We start from the raw sequence: 14,818 nt of genomic DNA, 5'->3' as shown, positions 1-14,818 counted from the left end.
GCAGGCCCTGCCCAGGGGAAGGCTGGCGAACTTCCATCCAGGTTCTGAGAAGGCCCCTTCCTTCAGTCCCGGAAACAGTGCGGGGCTCAGGTGGCTCCGTCTACCCGAAGACAAGAGCCACACGCAGGGGCAGGGCGGACTCTTGGCTCTTTATTGGAGTCTGAAGAAGAGTGGCCCTGGCCTTCCCGACGAAGACGAGGGGAGAGGCTGCTCTCCTGGGTTCAGTACCAGTAGACTTTCTTGTGTCTCCGCGGCTCCTGGATCCCCATGGCCTCCATCACCTCCTCCTCCAGTGTCTTTAAACGGGGCACGTAGGTTCTTTCTAGAGCATCTGCCACCGAGGTGTCCTTGGGACCATCTGTTGAGCCAGAGAAAGGAGCACAGGTGGGAGGGCTTCGTAACACCCCTCACTCCCCCTCCTCCCAGCCCCTGCCTCCTTCCTGCCCCTCAGCCCACGCCTCACCCGTCCACGTCTCAGGGACGATGCCGTCCGCCCTGGGAAAATCAGGTTTGGGGATAATTCTTCCTGATCTGGAGGAGACACGGACGCGCTCTCCCGCCTCAGTGAACCTCCATTCCACCTCGGTGGGCTTCCTAGGGGGTGGAAGAGAGAAACCCGGCCTGGGACCAGCTCTTCCTGCTGCGTTCCGCGCAAAAAAGCCAGGGGCTGAAAACAGGTCACCATCTTGTCACTGTTCATCTGTACTGGGGCGACCTAGGGGGGCTTATGTCCATCACACGGATAGCCCCTCTCAACTTCGGAGCCCACGACCCACCGTTCCTTTGGTATCTGTGTGGCCAACAGCTATGGAGACCCGCAGGGTAGGTAACCCTCTGACCAGGGCCGCGTGTGCTTGCCTGTCCACGGGGTCCACAAGCTTGACCTGGTTGTGGAGCAAGGGCGCTTCGCTGGGGATCATGGTTCCCCGGAAGTCTGCGGTCTTGCCGACGTAGCGGTAGTGCTGATGGAGGAAAGCCGTTGCTTCAGCCCCAGGGAACAGCAGAGCAGTCAGCTGCATCCCTGCCCCTGCGGCTCAGTCTCCCCCGCCCTGGGCTGCTCCCCGCACACAGTGACAGAGGGGACCGAGCAGCCCCGCCCTTCTCGGCTCACCGTGTTCAGTCCCTCCAGGACCACCCAGTTGCGCTGCCGGATGACCTGCACCACTTTGCCTTGCTTCCCAGCATCCTTGCCTTCCAGGACCTCCACCTGTGGGAAGACGTGCGGGTCAGGGAGGGGCGCTTGTCCGGGAGCCCCCACCACTCCGCCCCATCCGAGGCTCTCACCGTGTCCCCACAGAACAGATGCCACTCTTCATCAGAGATGGGCTCCACAGCCACCCGGCGCCGCCGGGTCCCCGGAGGGTTCTTCCTCCTGTCTGCAAGAGAGCCCGGACGGCTCATCCCATAGCGGTAGTCGCGGGGCAGAGTGACCTTGGATGCCAAGGCCAGCATGGCAGAGAGACGCATGGCTGGAGGCTGGGAGACGTCCCCTGGCCAGGGAAGATCCAGAAGCCTTCTCAGTCAGCTCTGAAGTGGATGGATGGAGGGGCGCCTGGCTGGCTCGGTCGGAAGAGCACGTGATGCTCAAGCTCAGGGTCCTGAGTTCAAGCCCCACATTGGGTGTGGAGCCTATGGAAAACAAACAAACAACTAACTAAAAGCCAAAAAAACCAAACAGACAGACAGAAACAAGTGGGCAAAGAAGCGAGGGAAAGAGTTTTTTTTTGTGCACAGTCCATTGTTAAATGACTCACTGAATCCCCACAAGATGTTCCCTTCACTTTACAGATGACGAAGGACTTACTGAGGTTCAGTGACTTGCCCGTGGTCTAAAGCTACTACATGAGAACTGACATTCACACCCACGTGTCTGACTTCAAAGTCCAAAAAGTTCCCCCAGGCCAGGGACTGTGCCATCTGGGTCACCCCTGAGTCCGGCAGATCCAAGCAGGGCTCGGCATGGAGTAGACAGTCTGTGAACACTTCTCAGATACACTCACTGACAGCAAGACAGGAAACACACCGGTAAGGGGATCAAATCAGGGCACATGGCCAAGGGGCCGGCAATTATAAGGTAAAACATAGAAAAAAAGGGGGGGATTAAAATGTTGCTACACCACTTCCCATTCCTCAATTCATTCGGGGAACAAGCACTCCTCCTCCCGAAGACAGCTTCTTTTCTAAAGGAAAAGGCCCCAGGGCCAGATTTCCCAACTAAGTATGTACCGGGAGCCTCTCAGTTCTGGATGATGGACTAAGTCAGCGGGCTGATGAGAGAACCGCGGCAGAAATACTAGGCTCTTCTACCTGCCCGGGGCCCGCGGCTCTCCTGCGTCCCGCACTGAGGGGAGAGGATGCCTGGGCGACTCAGTTGGTTGGCGGTTAAGAGTGGCACACTTGGGGCGCCTGGGGGCTCAGTGGGTTAGGGCCTCTGCCTTCGGCTCAGGTCATGATCCCGGGGTCCTGGGATCAAGCCCCGCATTGAGCTCTCTGCTTGGTGAGGAGCCTGCTTCCCCCCTCTCTGCCTGCTTGTGATCTCTGTTGGTCAAATAAATAAATAAAATCTTTTAAAAAAAAAAAAAAAAAAAAAAGATGTAGCACTCTTGATTTCGGCTCAGGTCACCATCACAGGGCGTAAGACTGTCCTGCACTGGACTCCACACTCAGCGGGGAGAGATGCTCCCTCCCTCGGCACGTGCTCTCACACTCTTCCAATAAATGCATAAATCCTTTTTAAAAAGGGGGAGAGGGAAAGAATGGAGCAGGGACTGTTAATCTTATTCTGTAGCTAAGAACGGAGTCTAACTTCAACGTACAAATAAGGCGTTTTGGGGCGCCTAGGGGGCTGAGTCGGCTGAGCATCATCTGCCTTCGGCTCAGGTCATGCTCCGGGGTCCTGGGATGCAGCCCTGCATGGGGCTCCCCGCTCAGCAGGGAGTCTGCGTCCCCCTCTTCCTCTGCCTGCCATTCCCCCTACTTGTGCACTCTGTCCAAAAGGTAAAACTCTATTTTTAAAAATAAGATCTTTAGGGGCGCCTGGGTGGCTCAGTGGGTTAAGCCTCTGCCTTCAGCTCAGGTCATGATCCCGGGGTCCTGGGATCGAGCCCCACATCGGGCTCTCTGCTCAGCAGGGAGCCTGCTTCCCTTTCTCTCTCTCTGCTGCCTCTCTGCCTACTTGTGATCTCTGTCTGTCAAATAAATAAATAAAATCTTAAAAAAAAAATAATGAAATCTTTAAAAAATTAACGAAGTGAAGGGCATTCTCCTGGCACAAAACGCTGCTGGGGTCAGAGAGCTGCGGCCCCTCCGTGCTCACCGCCTTACTCTGCCGCAACCCAACGCCGGCGCCGGGTTCCTCACCCCCGACGCTCCGCAGGTTCCCCTCGGTCTCAACAGAGCGCAGCGCGGAGTCCCGTCAACAGCAGCGCGTCTGGAGGCAAACGAAACATGCACACACGCGGGCACAGACGTCAACATTTATGCGAAGGCAGGGGCGCCCGGGCGGCTCAGTGGGTTGAGCCTCTGCCTTCGGCTCAGGTCATGATCTCGGGGTGCTGGGATCGAGCCCCGCGTCGGGCTCTCTGCTCGGCGGGGGGCCTGCTCCCCCACCCCCCGTCTCTCTGCCTGCTTGTGACCTCTCTGTCAAATGACTAAATAAAAAAATCTTAAAAGAATTTCCGCGAAGGAAGGCGAGCCCCAGGGCTCGCTCGGGGCGAGGAGGCGGGCGCGGCTCCTTCCTTCTGCTCCGACACGCGCACGGCGCGGGGGGACGGAACCGAACCGGCTGGTCTCGGCGTCGGCCGTTGCCCCCACACTTCCCCGTGCGCGAACCACGACGCCCGGCGCTGCCCCCAGCGAACGTCGGGCCCACGGCTCCCCGCAGATCCCACCCGCGCGTCGCAGCGCAGCCTCGGGCCCCGCCGGGCTGGGAGCGAAGCGGCAGGTGCACGGACCACAGGGTCGGTTCCACAGACGGGGAGACCCCGGGGGCTACTTCAGCCGCCGGATCGGAGCGAGGGGCCCGGGTCTGCAGCTCCCAACGGGGACCCCGGAAGTCGGCCCGGGGACCCGCCCTCGTCTCCCGCACACCCCGGAGCGACGTCCTCGGGGGGCTCCCGCGGCGAGTCCCGGCGCCGCGCCCGCCCCTACCCCGGCTCCAGCCGTCTTCGGCACCCACCCGTTCCCGCAGCCCACTGGGCACGGCCGGGGCAAACGAGGGCCCGTCCCGACCCCGGCTCCCGGGCGACCCTGGCGAGGTCACCACCGTCTGGGTACCCGACGCTCACCTCGGCTTCCCACCGCGCCGCCCGCACATGCGCCCTGGGCCCGCCGCCCTCCCCCGCCCCGTCCCTCGGCTTTCTGGGAAATGTAGTCCAAATGCGCGCTGACCCTGAGGCCAACCTCGCTGTGCAAGCTGGGAGTTGTAGTCCGCCTCCTGGAAGCGAGCTGGAAACAGGAAATTTGGTCGGGTAGGAAATAAGGAAACGTAAGCACCGAGAAGCACGTCGGAAGTTGAAGGCCGGGCGGGATAGGCCTCAGCGCCCGGCACGTTCCCTCACGCGCTCTTCGCGGGGGCCGTTGGGAATTGTAGTTTCCAGAGAGCGGGGCTCCATTTTCTAGGGGATTGTGGCTTCCCATTCGCAGCCGAGGGCCTCCCCTTCCAGGCTGGGCTGAAGCCGTCCTCTCCCCGCGCGCCCCGGTCTGCAGCAGGGGGTCAGGGCAGATTAGGAAACTGCCCTAAGGCTTCTGCAGGAAGGGGTGCACCGTGGGCCCTTGGAAGGCTAGTCGATGGGCTTGTCACAAAATGTCAGCTCTGGGAGGGCGGGAGGTGACCTGCCCCGGCCGCTCCACGCGACCCGGGGTCGTGGGAGGACCCCGCTCGCGGCCCCCCGGCCCTTCCCCACCGCTTGGGCTGGCGGGCACCCCCGGCTCGGACCCGTCGCAGCAGCTCCCGCCCCGGGCCGGCGCCCACCGCCCCGCTCCCGCCAGCCCCGCGCCGAGGCCTCCCGGGGCCCGTGGGGGGACGGGGCTCCCGGCGGCCGCAGGCGTGGAGCGAGGGGTGAGGCGCGCGGCCTCGCGGCGCCCACCGCCCCCGAGAAGGGGTCTCCGCGACCGCGGTCCCCCCGTGCCTCCCCGCCCAAGCAGCAGTCGGACCCGGGCTAGTAATCAACGGGTTTTATTGTCCTAGAACTGAAACCGGCTAGTCTCGGGGCTACACTCCCAAAGCTACAGGCAGCGAGTTTTCATCAGAGCCCGGGGGAGAGGGCGAGGGCGGACAGGAGACCGGAGAGAGGCAGGGAGACCGCGCGCGAGGCTGGCGAGGGCACTTGGCTCCCTGTCCTCTCGGTGGGGCCCGGGTCTGGGGACGCGCGGAGACCGGGCGGGGGCGGGAACGGGCCGTGACAAGAGAAGGAACACCAGAGCCCCAGCTACAGAAGAGAGGTCGTCAGACCCCAAACAGAAGGGGAGCCTCCCGGTGCACTTCGGGAGTGGGGGCAGCAGTGGGGGCGGGCGTGATGGGGAGGGGGCACACGAAGGGAGGGGGTCTTTACAATTTTTTTTTTTGTAATTTTCTTTTATTAAAAACATTTCCTAAAAAATGTGTCTTTTCCTTTATGTCTGGGTGACATATCGGACTGTAGGCTGGCCTTGAGCACGTGGGGAGGGGACAGGGCTAGGGGTCTCCCCAGGGCAGAGATCAAGGGGGGATACAGATACTCCTCAGTACTCCCCTCGCCCCTCGCTGGGTGGGGCCGACCCTGCCAGACTCAGGAGGCCCCAATCTTTTGATGATCAGCTACAACTCCCAGAACTCCTGGGGTCACCAAAAGGAAGGGTGTTGTCAATCATCAAGGATTTATGGAGGGGAGCCCCTCCCCCACAAGCTGTCCCACTTTCCCCGAATCTAGGCAGCTGGGATAATAGGTGTGGGAGGAAGGGACAGGAGTGCACCAAGACACCACCCTCCTGCCCACCCTCCTCCCCAGCTTGCAGGCGGCCCTTCTCAGGCCCAGAAGCCGACCCTGCTGTCTCTTCTCCAGCCTTTCCACTCCTACCTCTGATCCCAGCTAACCCAGAGGTCCAGAATGCTGGGGAGGGGGGTGGGGAGGGTGTCAGGAGGTGGAAACAGCCAGTCCAGGCCCCACAGGATACCCTCAGAAACAGCTCCAGGCAGGCAGGGACACAATGGTCGCATCTCAGCCCATGAAGCAGAAGACAGGGCCCTGACTCAGATCAGATCACAGGGTGTTGGGGACATGGAGGTGAGGGCCAGGTGGCCTGCCCCATCAGGTCAGTCTCCAGAGGCTGGGCTTGGAGCGGGGGGGACTAAGTGGAAGAGGAGAGCAGGGGGGTGGGGGGAGGGGTTCCCAGTTTGCAGGCCATGGCCAGTTTCCCCAGTAGCACCCAGACAGCAGCAGGAACGGGGCAGGGGCTCCTCTTGAAACATTGGTGGCTACAGGCTGCGGGGGAGGGTTGGAGGGGAGAAGGGTTATCGGTGGCCTTCTGCTGGCCACACCCAGCCAGGGCCAGCGTCCTGGGGGAGCCCACCCTGCCTCTGCCGCAGGCCCTCCTCCTCCTCCTCCTCTCCAGGGGTGGCCGGGCCCCCCCAAGCCCAGCTGCCTCAGGGCAGGGGGCTCCCTCACCTCTCATGATCTCTGATGCCTGGGGCCTCGGCATCTTCCTTGGCAGCCTCTTCCTCCTCCTCCTCCTCCTCTTCCTCCTCCTCCTCTTGAGGAGGGCCCCGGCCAGAGCTGGGCTCCGAGGGGGTGCTGTTCTCCACCTCCACAGGGAGGGGCCTCTCACCCTCCAAGGGGGCTACTTCCTTCTCCTCCCCTTCAGGGTCTTCTGCCTCCTTGGGACGTTTAGGGGAGTCCTAGGGAGGATTGGCAGAGATGAGGCCCACTGAGGCCAGAGCGGGAGGACCCCAGCCACCTAGCAGAGCCCCCCGCTCCCAGAGAGGCTCCTTCCTGGGCACACCCCCTGTCCGCTTCCCCAGCCCTCTGCCAGCTGAAGGGTCTAGGGACCCCAGACTAGGAGCTGGTCTCCCCCAGATCAGGATGTCCCTAAAGTGCCCCTGCCCGCCCGGCCCCTCCGCGGCTCCAGGTGGCGCCGGTCACCTCCAGCGTGTCCTCTGCTCTCCTCTTCAGCGCCCCCTTCTCATTCTTCTCCTTGGCGGGCTCGTCGATGACCAGCTTCCCCTCCTCGTCACTGCTACCCTCGGCGCTCCCCTTCTTGTCGCCGTACCCCTCTGCGGCTTCGGGCTCGGGCTCGTCCACAGAGCTCTTCTTCGGGGCGGACTGCGCGGAGACGGGAGGGGCTGAGTGGCACCAGCGGGGCCCAGGGGGCCCCTCCCCGGACCCGCCCGCGGCCACTCACTCCTTCCTTCTCCCACCTCGCCCCCGCCCGCCCCCAGGTGCCCAGTCTCACGAGTGATTTGAGACCCACCTCTGTCGGATTAGCCCCGGGCTAAACCCACTGGCCGGGCAGGCAGGGCTCTGTGCAGGAGGGGGGAGGGCTGGAGCAGGAGGCAAAACCTCGGGTCAACTTCCCCCGAAGGGAGCTGGGACCCTTTCCCCGCCAACCCCCGCCCCCCACCCTCCCGCCTCATCCTGCCCGGCTCAGGAGCACCTCCTCCTGGAAGCCTTTGCGGAAAGAGTTCAGGCCGAGTCCTACTCTCACACTAGGCCCCGGAAAGGGCTGTCCCCACTTACCGCCTGTCTTGTCCTTGCCTCCCCACGCCACGCACCCCACCCCGACCCCAACCCCTCCTGCAGGGCCTCCCCCACCCCCACCCCTACCCCCACTCCTGCAGGCTAAGCATTTCCGGTCCTGTGGGCTCCGGAGCCAGTGGCCACACCTGCTTCCCAGGGGGTCTCTGGGGTGGACAGCCGCTCACCTGGTAGCCGGAGGCCTTGACAGTGGGGTTGTTCTCAATCTCCCACAGCCCCTCGCTGAAGCCTTTCCTCTTGTTGGGCTTGCCGAACTTCTCCTTGGACTCCTCGTACGGGAAGAGGTCTTTGGGGCCCAGGAATGCCCTGGGGAGAGAGGGGAGACTGTGCTCTGGAGCCCTGGCTGGTGAGCTGCGCAGCCCCAGCGGGAGGGGCGCCAGATCAGCCGCTGACCGCCCCACCTCCAGCCCCTCACTCACGTCTCATGGGTCCCGAAAAAAAAGACTTGGTACTTGTTGGCTGTGGATTTCACGGCGGCCTCCGGCATCTCGTCGATCTGGGAGCAAGATGAGAGAAGCCAGTGAGTGGAGTCCTGAGGTCAAGTCTGGGGCTGAGGCCGGCCCCCAAGACACATTTGCGTAAAATCAGACTGAGACGGGCCCGGGAGATCCCCGAGATGGTGTTTAAACCCTTTCAACCAGCAGGACTTTGTTCAGAGTCAGACAAGAAGCCCCGTGGAAGCCTGGAGCCAGGACCTGCTCCGTGGGCCCGACAGCCCAGCCCAATCAGGGCCACCTCTCCCCTCGAGCTCGCTGGGCTACTGCCTGCCTACAAGCCACTGTGCCCACCGTGGAGGTGCTGCCTCGAGCCCTTCGTGCCGTCGGCTCACCGGAAGGCCCACCCAATCGCCTCCTCCCGGGCACCAAGGTCCGAATCCCCATGCTGCCACCAATATACTTGGAAGACCTGGGGCAACACAGTCAACGTCCCCAACCTCAGTTACCTTATCTGTAAAATGGAGCCTGTCAAGGCACTTAAGCCGTCCGGTGGGTAAGGATTAAATGGCCATGGACTGGCCCGCAGTTCAGCCCTCAGGTGCGGGCCCTCCTCCCCAGACAGACGCTGGCCTCTGGCCTCCCACACTCACTCAGTCCTGGGGAGCCTTCCCCTCACAGAAGGCGCAGCCCCTCTCCTTCAGAGCGCCAGGGTCATGGTCACTCGCAGGAGTATCTGAGCACGGCCCATGGGGACTCAGCCTTGCACCTGCCCCGAGACCTGAGAGCCGGTCTGTCTGTACCCCCTGCTAGGGGCCTAGCACAGGCTCAAAGATCTGCCGCAGGAAGCTGAGCAGCAGGTAAAGACAAGCCAGTTCTGGGGGAGGGGGAGGGGCAAGGCCAAGGGCTGCCCACCTGACACCCCCCCCCAAGACAAGGCCACAGGCCTCTGGGGAGCACTCTGAAAGACTCTTGAGGTTAGTGAGACACTCGTTTTACAGAGGAGGAAACAGGCCCCCCAAAATGACAGGGGAAGTTAGTGAGGGTCTGCGTTGGTCTCCTGACTTGACCCCCTGGTCCCCCACATCCCGCGGGCACGAGGAAGGTGCAGAGGTCTGCGGTGGGGGAAATGGACAGGCAGCGGCCCCACCAGCCTCCCCAGACCAGGCCCTGGAAGCCCAGGCCAAGCTGAGCTGGAGGCGGAGGCGCGGGAGGACTACAACTCCCAGCAACACTTGCAGGCGCCCCAGCACCCTGGCTTCCCGCCGGACACAGGCCAGGTGGCCATGTTGACTAGGGCCCAAGGCAAAGATAGGACCCAGACGGCCAGGCCCAGGCGGTGATTAACAGAGACTGGGACGCAGGGCCTGACCTGGGCCGCTGAGGCTGGGGGGCTGGAAACCAGCTAGACACACCCAGGAGAGGGGGTGGGGCCCTGGGCCTGAATGGGGGGCATCTTGCTCCAGGCATGGAGCCTTCAGGTCCCTGGGCACCTCCCCCCTTGCCCTGTGGCCTCTGGGGACAGAGGTCCGGCTCCTCCCCTCAGGAAGGCCCAGCACCAACTGGGCCCTCCCCATGACCAAGAGCTTGGGGTGTGATAGCAGGGGTGGAAAGGCACGCAGTTCCCCCCCACAAACAGGATCCCCATCGCCATGACAACCCACCCCGCCCCCGGGGCCACTCAGCAACCAGGAATGTGACCACCCCTCCCCCCCAGGCCCTCTCTCCCGATTGGGGAGGAGGGGACACTAACACACCCCACCCCCGAGCCTGGAGTCTGGCACCTGGGTCCCGGGCCGCAGCCTGAAACCACAGCTAGGGGTTGGAGGGCCCAGGCCCTTCTCAGGAAGCCAGCCCGTGGGTGCAGGCGCAGGAGGAGTCGGTTCCGGCCGGGACACCTGGGTCTTGTGACCAGCCAGCTCCCCACCCCCTCTCAGAGGGAGGCAAGCAAAAAACAAAATGGGAGCCTCCAAGACTTAGAGGTCCCCAGAGAAAGGCTCAGGACAATAGCAGAAGGCCTAGGCCTCCTCTCTAGGATCTCAGCCCCAGAAACAAGGGACAGGGCTGGGGAGCAAAGGGTCTGGCTGGGAGCAGAGCAGGGAACCTTGCGCTCTGCATTCTTGGTGGTCACACCTGAGCCGCGGTGTCAACCTGCTGGAGGGCCGAAATAAGAAACTGAGGCTCTGGGCGCCTGGGTGGCTCAGTGGTTAAGCCGCTGCCTTTGGCTCAGGTCATGATCTCAGGGTCCTGGGATCGAGTCCTGCATCGGGCTCTCTGCTCAGCAGGGAGCCTGCTTCCTCCTCTCTCTCTCTCTGCCTGCCTCTCTGCCTACTTGTGATTTCTCTCTGTCAAATAAATAAATAAAATCTTAAAAAAAAAAAAAAAAAAAAAAAAAGAAACTGAGGCTCAGGAAAGGAGGGGCCAGAAGTTCTCCCAAGGAGCACAGCCAGGGCAGGGCTGCTCCCAGGCAAGGGCCATGGGAGGCCATGGGAGGCCACGGGCAGCGAAGTCAGAGGCAGCTCAGCAGTGTGACGGGGGACCCAGGAAGCCACCAGCTGCCCAGCCGCAGGGGCGGAGGAGAAACAAAAGAATGGATGGGAATTAAAAACAGAACGATAGTCAGATACAGCTGCCCTGCTGACCCTCCACATAAAGGGTGAATCTGAAAGACCCGCAGCCAGCGGCCTGGGCAGGTGGGCACCTACCCCAACAGGGCCAAGCCCACCCCCGCCTCCCCTTGGCTGGCAGGTTCCTGTGCGGGAGGTGCCAGGAGAGGGTGCTCCTTCCACTTAATGCAGGTCCCAGCCCCTCGCCCCCACGGGGAAAAGTCCCTTCCATCCTTGAAGCCACAAAGAAAACGTCGTTTCTTGAGTTTTGAAGCAAAGGGCGGGTCTTCCTCCACATAGAGGGCATGAGGTCTCAGGGGAGGCCTGTACCCCCAATACAGACATACGTCTCCCAGGCTTTATATCCAGGCTGTGACTCAGAACAAGTGACTCAAGGCTAAGTGGGTCAGGGTGGGGCCAGAGGCGGGCTGGGGACCCCACCGCACCCCCCCCCCCCCAACACACTGGCCAACAGGGGCTGGGGCTCTAAGGCTTCTCAGCCACACCGGGAATCCAGAAGGTGCATCCACTCCAGGCCCAGCCCTCGGCACTGGCTGCATCACACTGAGCCGAGCACATGACTCGTGTCCTCCCAGAGCCCACGGCCACCCTGAGGTCTGACAAGGGAGCTGAAGCTCCCAGGTGCGGAAACCAGGTGACTCCCCAGCCTCAGATCAAGTGGAGCCCAGGGCCAGCCCAGGGCGGCTGGCCCACACGGAGGAAGGCAGCAGGGAAGGCTAAGCCCACACAGCCTGCCAGCCAGGGTTCTGACCACCACACCCAGGGCCAGGCCCGACCTGACCCAGGAACCAGAAAATCTGGGGCAGGAGACAGTTGGGGCCGGGAAAGTGTGACAGAAAAGAGAAGGTAGGGCCTAGCCGTGGGGGAGGGGGCAGGGGGAGTGAGCTGGGTGAGGCCCTCTGGCTGCTCAGGTTTTCTGGGATTGTGAAACAGGAAGCAGAGAGGAGGAAGGAACCTGGGAGGAAAAAAATCCCTGAGTCTTGGAGGTTAGCTGCTAAGCGCTTGGAGATCCCCCAAGAAGTCAAGCAGGAGGAAGAGGGAATGGAGAAGGTTAAGATGGAGTCATCCTCCACTCCAGGCAGGTCCTGCCGACCACGTGGCCCCTCTGGCTGGGCCTCTCCCCGCCTCATCCCCAGTCAGCCGTCCTCCCCAGAAGCAGGCCCTTCGCCATGGCTGAGGATTCGGTGTCTTAGATTAGGTGGGGCTGTCCATGAGGGCCCCACACTCCTCCCTCTCAGGAGGGGCCGGGCCCCTTCAGACTCTGTCCGTCAGGGGGCTAAGGCAGCATCCCAGCACTAGGAGGAGGCTCGGACTGGTCTGTTCTCTCCACGTGCCAGGGGGATTCATCTGGGAGGTAAAAGCCTTGGGTGGACCATTCCCCTGATGTCACAGAAGCCAGAACACAGGCTTAGGGTGGCACCTTCTTTCCATCATCCAGTCTGACCTGCCCTCCTCAAGCCAAACTCTATCTCCAAGGTCCAGGCCTCATCCTGTTCCCACCTTCTGTCCTGGAGATCCAGAGTGAAGACAAGACAGAGGGCATCCCCAACCTAGCCTCACCCCGAAGCTCTACCTCATGGGGCGCAATGTGGGCCCGTGTCCCCCTCCCTTCTCTTCCCTGATCCGGTTCCCCGCAACCCACATTCCAGCTGCACCCCTCCCTGGGGCCTGGGCCAGCCTCCAGACTTTGTCCCACCCCAGGAGGTAGGAGCAGTAAAGACCTGGGTTCAGTTCCTGCCCGGCCCAACAGGGCCTTGGCGTCCGGGCCAAGAAGCCGGACGGGTCAGAGGTGCTGGGTAAAGTACACCACGGTCCACACGTCACACACACCATGGGCACACCAGGCTGGGTGGCTGCTTCCAGCACCCCCCAAGGCCCAGGCTCTTGGGAGGCCCTGAAAGCTGGGAGAGCCCCACTTCTCCTTCCATTCACAGGCTGGACGTCTAGAAGTTTCAAGGAACAAGGAGCTCAAGGGACACGAGATTACACACGCTGCTCAAAAGAGGGTACAGAGTGAGGAAGGGGCCTAAGTGGCCCCCAAAGTTGGCCTGGCCACCCGAACTAGGTCCAGCGGAGCCTGGGGCAACTTTCCCCAGCTCCAGTGGGGTCTGCAACCCTAAGGGCACAGACTCACGTGGAGAGGACCAGAAGCCTGGAGGCCCGTCTGCTCTTGGCCCCCTGGCCTGGAAACTGCCCACTGCTCTCTGCCCTCCTATTCGGTTCTCCAGAGTCCTACCTCTAGGGGACAGTCCATTCCAAAGGCCTCTTCAGACCAACTTTGAAGTTGCTAGAGACAACTGCCCCCCCCCACCCGTGACACCCCCGACCTCCTCCAGCAACTTCCCTCCCCCCCTCCCCTTATTTGAGCTGACCCAGTCCTTAGGGGAAACCTGATGCACACACCAGGTTGGGCTTTCGGGCCCCACCCTCCCACCTGGCCAGGTGCTGGGGGGGGAGGCGCGTACTGGCGGGCTGACTCAACCACATGGCAGACCCGGCCGTTGTGGCGGGAGGATCCTATCCGAGCGGGAGCAGCCGCTCGGGCCCCCCCACCCCGCCTCCAGGAAGAGGCAGCCTGGACTGCACCCCCCGGCCTCCCAGGGCCGTGCCACCCCCAGCCCCCGCCTGAGTTGCCAGCATATGGAGGAACACTTTTGTGGCGCTGCGGGGCGAGGGGTCCTGGCGGAGAACTTCCGAGCCAGGTAGATCCCCTCTTACACCGCCCCCAAACACTCCTCGACCCTCCCAACTTCAGACCTCTCTCGGCCGCCCCGAACCAAAGTTTTCCAGCAGCGAACTCCGCCTCCACTCAGCCCTCCCCGGCGGGGACCCTCCTGCTACCTTTCGGTGCGAGCGGGGTCCGACCGGGGCAGCGATTAGGGACGACACCGGGGGTCTCTAAGGGGGTCCCCGGGCGCCCGGGAGGGGTTCCCGACGGCCCCAGCCCAGGCCGCGCGCCCCACGCCGCCAGCCTCGGGGGGGCCCCCCGCCCCCACCATTATGTAACCGGCGGGGGGGGGGCGCGGACACGCTCGCAGCGAGCCGGCGACTCGGCCGCCCCCCGCCCGCGCCCCTCCGCGCGGGGCGCCCGCGTCCTCCCGGCTGTTACGCAACCCAGCCCGGGGCCGGGGCGGCGGGCCGCGCTGCTCACCCGGGCCGGCCAGTGCGGGTAGCCCTTCATCTTGGCGAACACCAGGTCCCCGCACTTGTACTCCTTCTGCCGGTTGGAGCGCGACATGGCGGGGCTCCGGGCGCCCCGGGCTCCGCGCCGCGCCGGCGAGCGTGAGCCCAAGTTTGCGCGCGCGGCGGTGGCGGCGCCGCTGCGCTCCGGCCCTCGCGCGGCCCCCGCCTCGATGGCGGCCCCCGGCCCCAGCTCCGGCGCGGCCACGGCTGTGCGCCCGCGCCGCTCGGACGGGGCGGGCGCGGCTGCGGCGGCGCGGTGCTGCGCGCTCGTGCGGTTGTTTGTGTTTGAAATTCAATTGCTCCCTCCTCGGCGCGAGGCCTCTTCCTCCTCCCCCGCCGGCCCCCTCCCCCTCCTCCCCCGCTCCCCTCCCCCTCCCGCGCCGGTTCGATGCGCGCGGCGCTCGACGCCCCGGGCCTGCCGCGGCCCGACGCCCAACCCGGGGCCGCCCGGCGGCGCGCGGCGGCACAGGCGTGAGGAGTCGAGCGCCGAGCTGGCCGAGCGGGCTTTGTGTGCGGCTGTCGGGGGGCGCCCGCCCGCACGCCCGCCGGGAGGAGCTGGCGCCCGGCTGGACGGAGCGGCCTGGCGCCCCTCCCCTGGCCCGGGGCGGGCGCTCGCACGCGGGGCCCGACGCGGCCGCGGGAGTCCGTGTGCGCGCGGGCTCTCCCTGCCCTCCGCCCCCTCCGTGTCCCCCAGTGCTTGCGGGGCACCGACGTGCAGACGCCCGGGGGTCCGAGCGGCCTCGGCGGAAGGGAGAGGCTCGACTTTGGGAGTCGGGAGGTGTCCGAGGGCTCGTGGCACAGAGCGGCCACGTTCTGGGCGCTACTTCCTGGCAAAGGCGGTCTG

General features: G+C 63.8%; 2 protein-coding genes across 7 annotated transcripts; both read right to left on the bottom strand.

The window, feature by feature from the left end:
- Nucleotides 1-129: 129 nt before the first annotated feature.
- On the bottom strand, nt 130-4,348 carry MRPL24 (mitochondrial ribosomal protein L24). Of its 3 annotated transcripts, none has more exons than XM_059144923.1 (7): nt 4,287-4,348; nt 3,317-3,430; nt 1,285-1,629; nt 1,112-1,207; nt 859-962; nt 464-594; nt 130-358 (listed from the first exon to the last, which is right to left on the bottom strand). In XM_059144923.1, exons 3-7 carry the CDS (start codon nt 1,465-1,467, stop codon nt 222-224), a joined length of 651 nt encoding a protein of 216 aa, XP_059000906.1. In that variant the 5' UTR covers nt 1,468-1,629; nt 3,317-3,430; nt 4,287-4,348; the 3' UTR covers nt 130-221. The 3 variants fall into 3 exon arrangements, with proteins under 3 accessions (XP_059000906.1, XP_059000907.1, XP_059000905.1); XM_059144924.1 differs by having other exon boundaries at nt 3,361-3,430; nt 4,287-4,312; XM_059144922.1 differs by having other exon boundaries at nt 4,178-4,297.
- An 812-nt stretch (nt 4,349-5,160) lies between these two features.
- On the bottom strand, nt 5,161-14,291 carry HDGF (heparin binding growth factor). 4 transcript variants are annotated; one of them, XM_059144918.1, is made up of 6 exons: nt 13,943-14,291; nt 8,150-8,226; nt 7,898-8,036; nt 7,119-7,298; nt 6,645-6,874; nt 5,161-6,461 (listed from the first exon to the last, which is right to left on the bottom strand). In XM_059144918.1, exons 1-6 carry the CDS (start codon nt 14,027-14,029, stop codon nt 6,455-6,457), a joined length of 720 nt encoding a protein of 239 aa, XP_059000901.1. In that variant the 5' UTR covers nt 14,030-14,291; the 3' UTR covers nt 5,161-6,454. The 4 variants fall into 4 exon arrangements, with proteins under 4 accessions (XP_059000901.1, XP_059000902.1, XP_059000904.1 ...); XM_059144919.1 differs by lacking the exon at nt 13,943-14,291 and adding an exon at nt 13,633-13,787; XM_059144921.1 differs by lacking the exon at nt 13,943-14,291 and adding an exon at nt 13,549-13,569.
- Between the last annotated feature and the right edge of the window lie 527 nt (nt 14,292-14,818).

This window comes from Mustela lutreola, chromosome 14, assembly GCF_030435805.1.
Source record: "Mustela lutreola isolate mMusLut2 chromosome 14, mMusLut2.pri, whole genome shotgun sequence".
NCBI classification, from domain to species: Eukaryota; Metazoa; Chordata; class Mammalia; order Carnivora; family Mustelidae; genus Mustela; species Mustela lutreola.
Note: the sequence above shows the minus strand (reverse complement) of the source record. Positions and strands in the feature narration are given on the sequence as shown.